Raw genomic sequence first — 4,571 nt, forward strand, 5'->3', positions numbered from 1 at the left:
CGCTTGAAAACCTGGCAGGGGGTGTGTTAGAGTTGCGTCCTAACGTTTAACGAAATGTTTCAACTAAGAGTGATATGGGGACATAGTTTTAAGTTTTTATATGATAATGATTAAAAGCGATTGGGTTCCGTTTATCATCAATAAGACATAAATTACATATGCTTCAAGGATATGTCTATGAACTGTTTCTTCTAATTTGTGTTATAAATATTTTATAGAATAAGAAATGTCAACGATAGTTAGTTAAGTTTTAACAGGCGTCTGGTATTGTTCTGGATGGCTGTGTATTTTTCACATATTAAACAGGGTGGTGTTCTCTAACTCTAAAATTATAACGTTTAAGAGTTAATGCAATGATCCATTTTTAAACAAAATGGTGTTCTGAGGCGCGTCATGGCTTACCGACTGAGTGGTGAGACGCCAGTGTGTCTACGTGAACCAAACTGCTTTAAATCGTGTTCTTTGAAATGTCCGTCACCTGTACATCGCTTTTTAAATTAAATACTTCCTTATGTCTGAGAGGATATCGTGGATCTACGATGATTTCAACATGATAAAGAGTTTTGGGTTTGTTGGAGACTGTGTGAATGGTCATTCATGTTTATCACAGGTAGTCTAGTGTTAGTGCGTGTGAATATGAGTGTGTAAAGTTACAATGACCGGGGGTGTGTTTTGCATATGTTAATAGGGTCACCCCTTAACTTTTTTTAACACCAAGCCCCGTATGTCTTTATAAGTTGAAAATGTTTTGGTTTCTTTCGTTACGGAATCCTGTGTGTCAAGACGGTCGTCCAGAGTCGCGGTAAACAGACATTCATCTCTTTGTCGTTTTGAAAAACTACCCAAACTTCTAAAATGGCAAGATTCATTAACGGTATGTGATTTTCGTTTTTTTATTTGAAACAAATAAAAACAAAAAAGTATAACTAGTCATTGTATTGGTGCCTTGTTTAAAAACAGGTTGTGTGTAATGAAATAGGTACATTGAACGACCCCCGATATTCCTGGCTTATAGAAGAAATTAACGAGCTAAATGGTCCAACTGGTATGTAATTATATAATAGTATATTAATATGAATCATAAAAATAAATACTAAAATATATAATAAGTGTGTGTAATTTTATCTACAGTATCGAGACCCCTGAGTGCCAACACAACACAGCAAAACCCCGGCTGTTTAAGAAGACGCAATGGTACGTAGAACTGTGTGTGTGTGTGTGCGTGCGTGTGTGTGTGAGTGTGTGTGAGTGTGTGTGTGTGTTTGAGATAGTGTTGAATATTAATAATAATATATGTTATACTCTTTTTATATTACCTATAGTTTCGGATGAAATACAAAACGGGGGAAATGTGCATCGTGTGTATGACTCTGGTAACAGTGCCCTAGGTAAAGTGTTTGAAAATACTACTTTTGTTTATATACTTTGTCTATATCCGACAGTCATAAGTTTGAATAAATAAAATAACATACTGTTTTGTACTTTATAGGGTCTTTATCGAACCTAGTGAACAATTTACCCAGCTTGATTGGTAACCCCCGAGATACGTTGAACCCTGTTGAATTACCCACACGTGTTAGCACAACAGCAACGGTAACACGAGCTCAAGTACATGCGACTGCCTCTGGACCAATCACAACAAACCTGCCTCAGACAGAACAATCAACAAGTGGCATAGACGCACGTGAGTATGAATAATACAGCGTAACCATGCGTTTGCTAAGCTATCTATTGCCTGATAAATGTTTTTGTATTATTTTTATTACAGAGTCTGTTGTAAACGACAACGAAGTTTGGGATGATAATTTGTTTGAAGCATGGGATGCGGCCTCATTTTCCCAAGATGAACCCTCCTCACCACCGCTACCAGACAATCAAGAAGCGTACAGGGCGGCGTCTACTACGAACCAAACGCCAAACATTGTAGAGGGCTTAAGAAACGAAGAGGAACCGACGTATTCGGCGTTGTGTGATCGTTTGGATCTGATTACCGAAGACTTAAGGATCGCAAGAGAGGAACGCCGGAGGGATCGACGAATGTTGGAGAACTTCAAGCGAGTTGTCAGCGATCAGATATCAAGAAATTCTGTCGGCCTCAGAGAAAACATCGCGAGCTCCCGCCTGATACGTAACGCCGTAAAATACATTTTGGACAATCAGGCACAAAGTGTTGTTTTATTTATGGAAATTATCAACATGTCTAGACGGATATCTGGTGAGTAAAAACTCTCATTTAAGTGTTTATTGTGGTTAAAAATGTATTTTATTTCGTGTTGGCCATGGTGTATTTTATATGATTATTAATGTTATTCTATAGATAGCACACGTCAGTGATTTTTTTTTTTTTTTAACATATATTTTGAAAATGTCGCCAAAACGTTGTCAAGATTCAGATGGTTCTAATGCAAAAAGGTTTAAACGTGAAACTGTTGGCCAATTACGACCCCCACAACAAAGTGTTTCGGATGTGTTACAAGGATTAATTTACTCAGTCAGGGGTATGCATAGGCCGACATCTACAAATGAGTCACTTATAGCATTAATAAACACAGTTCGATCAATGTCGGACGAACAGCCAGACCCTATATTGGAGATAGATGTCAATGATTTAAACCAACATCAGGTTGGTTATGGTTTAGATGACCATACAAGTGATGAAACAGACCCCCATATGTCTTTAACGCATAATGATGATGATGTTGAAATGGCCGTATTAGATGATCAGACAAATCATACAAATCATAAGTCTTGACGAAACACAGGAGATAGTAAGAAAGGGAGGTCGCATAGGTGAATATACTGTGGTCCCTAGAGCTAAATTTAACAGTTTGGAAGTACACAGGATTTTAAACCTACGATCGATAACAACTACAGACATGGCAGATTATGTTACATTTTTACACGACGCATTATCTGAAATAGTAGCATTTTCCAGACAGTTGGCTGGTGATGGCGGCCTAATTAACATCACATTGCGGGGTCCTAGTCTGATGTCAGATGTTAATGCAATTCTGTCATCTGTCAATAACTATAGTGTGACTATTCTTGAAGATCAGCTCGAAAAGATAATGCAAAGTAACTCCAATGTATGTGTTGATGAGAGTTTGGAATTGAAAGTGACTATTGCTATGTGTAGACAAGGGGGGGCGTATAGAAAACTCTGTGACACCGCACATAACGAGGTGATAACTAGAAACAGAATGAATCTTTTCTGCCCGCTTAATATTTCAAACAATCTGTGTTTTGCCATATGCTTGGCGCATTATCTGAACCCCCAAGTACCACACACAGATCTAATACCCATTGCATCAGACTTGCAAAAAGCTGCGGGGTACACTGATCAGGATACGAATGGTTTTAATGACATAGCCAAGTTTGAACGCATGTCATACATTAAAATAGTGGTCTTTCACAGGTCAGAAGAGGGCATGCTAGAGAAATATATCACAAAAGATGCGCCACACTCCAGAACAGTGTTTTTGTACCTGCACGATGGTCATTATTTTATGATTAAGAATTTGAAAGCGTTCATAGGCACACCATACATTTGTGACTTTTGTTACAACGGGTTCACGTCACGTAGAGACCATAGATGTAAATATGTGTGCGATATATGCAATGGATCTGAATGTTTCAGACATCATGTAAAAAAAAGGCAATGTAACGATTGTCTAAGATACTGCCGTTCCGACTATTGTTTTGACATGCATAAGAAACCCCCGTTAGGACAAGAATTCTCACAATGTGATGTGACCAAATATTGCCCAAAATGCAACAGACGTTATCACATTAGTGGTACAGACCCGAAACCGCATAGGTGCCCAGCCTCTTGCTGTGTACATTGTAGAGAAGGATTGATTAGTGATGGCGTGCATCAGTGTTTTATACAGCCTATACCGCTCGCTGACCCTGGTGTCAAATACATTTTTTATGATTTTGAAACGCGTTACCAAGACGGCAAGCAAGTCCCCAATTTTGTGTGTGCAATTACATTTTCTGGTGAGGAATTCACAGCAGAGGGTACGGATTGTGTCGAACGTCTACTAAAACGATTCAGACAACCTCGTTATAAGAATTACACATGGATTGCACATAATGCATCGGGTTTTGATAATTTTATACTTTTGGAACATTACACAAAAGTAGGACTCACCCTTAAGATCACAATGCAGGGATGTCGAATAATATTGATGTATGACAATGCGTATAAACAACGTTATATCGATAGCTACTCGTTCATACCGATGCGTTTGGCCAATACAGCATCTGCGTTAAATCTAACCTGTGATGACAAAGGATTTTTTCCGCACATTTTTAACACATTATGTAACGAATCTTATGTGGGGCCATATCCGGATAAACATTTCTACGGTTATGAGACTATGTCTGATAAAGACCGAGCCTCGTTCAACGAGTGGTATGATACAGTCTGTAATAAGACATTTGATTTTAGAAAAGAACTAGCCCTTTACGGCAGGAATGATGTAGTATTGTTGAGGGAAGCTTGCATGAAATACCGTGATGAGTTCATACAATGTACAGGTCTTGATCCGTTTACGTGTACAACACTA

The 4,571-nt window shown here is 38.5% G+C and overlaps 1 protein-coding gene across 1 annotated transcript; it reads left to right on the plus strand.

The window, feature by feature from the left end:
• Positions 1 to 695: 695 nt before the first annotated feature.
• On the plus strand, positions 696 to 2,223 carry LOC130417428 (uncharacterized). The gene is made up of 6 exons (XM_056742994.1): positions 696 to 874; positions 980 to 1,045; positions 1,132 to 1,194; positions 1,323 to 1,388; positions 1,490 to 1,684; positions 1,769 to 2,223. The coding sequence occupies exons 1-6, from the start codon at positions 856 to 858 to the stop codon at positions 2,221 to 2,223; spliced, it is 864 nt and encodes a 287-aa protein (XP_056598972.1). The 5' UTR covers positions 696 to 855.
• The last annotated feature ends 2,348 nt before the right edge of the window (positions 2,224 to 4,571 follow it).

Source organism: Triplophysa dalaica, chromosome 1 (genome assembly GCF_015846415.1).
Source record: "Triplophysa dalaica isolate WHDGS20190420 chromosome 1, ASM1584641v1, whole genome shotgun sequence".
In the NCBI taxonomy this organism is placed as follows: Eukaryota; Metazoa; Chordata; class Actinopteri; order Cypriniformes; family Nemacheilidae; genus Triplophysa; species Triplophysa dalaica.

Coding starts and splice junctions, on each gene's coding strand:
- LOC130417428 (XM_056742994.1), top strand. Junction 1,046..1,131: donor CGAGCTAAATGGTCCAACTG/GTATGTAATTAT, acceptor TTTTATCTACAG/TATCGAGACCCCTGAGTGCC. Junction 1,389..1,489: donor CTCTGGTAACAGTGCCCTAG/GTAAAGTGTTTG, acceptor TGTACTTTATAG/GGTCTTTATCGAACCTAGTG.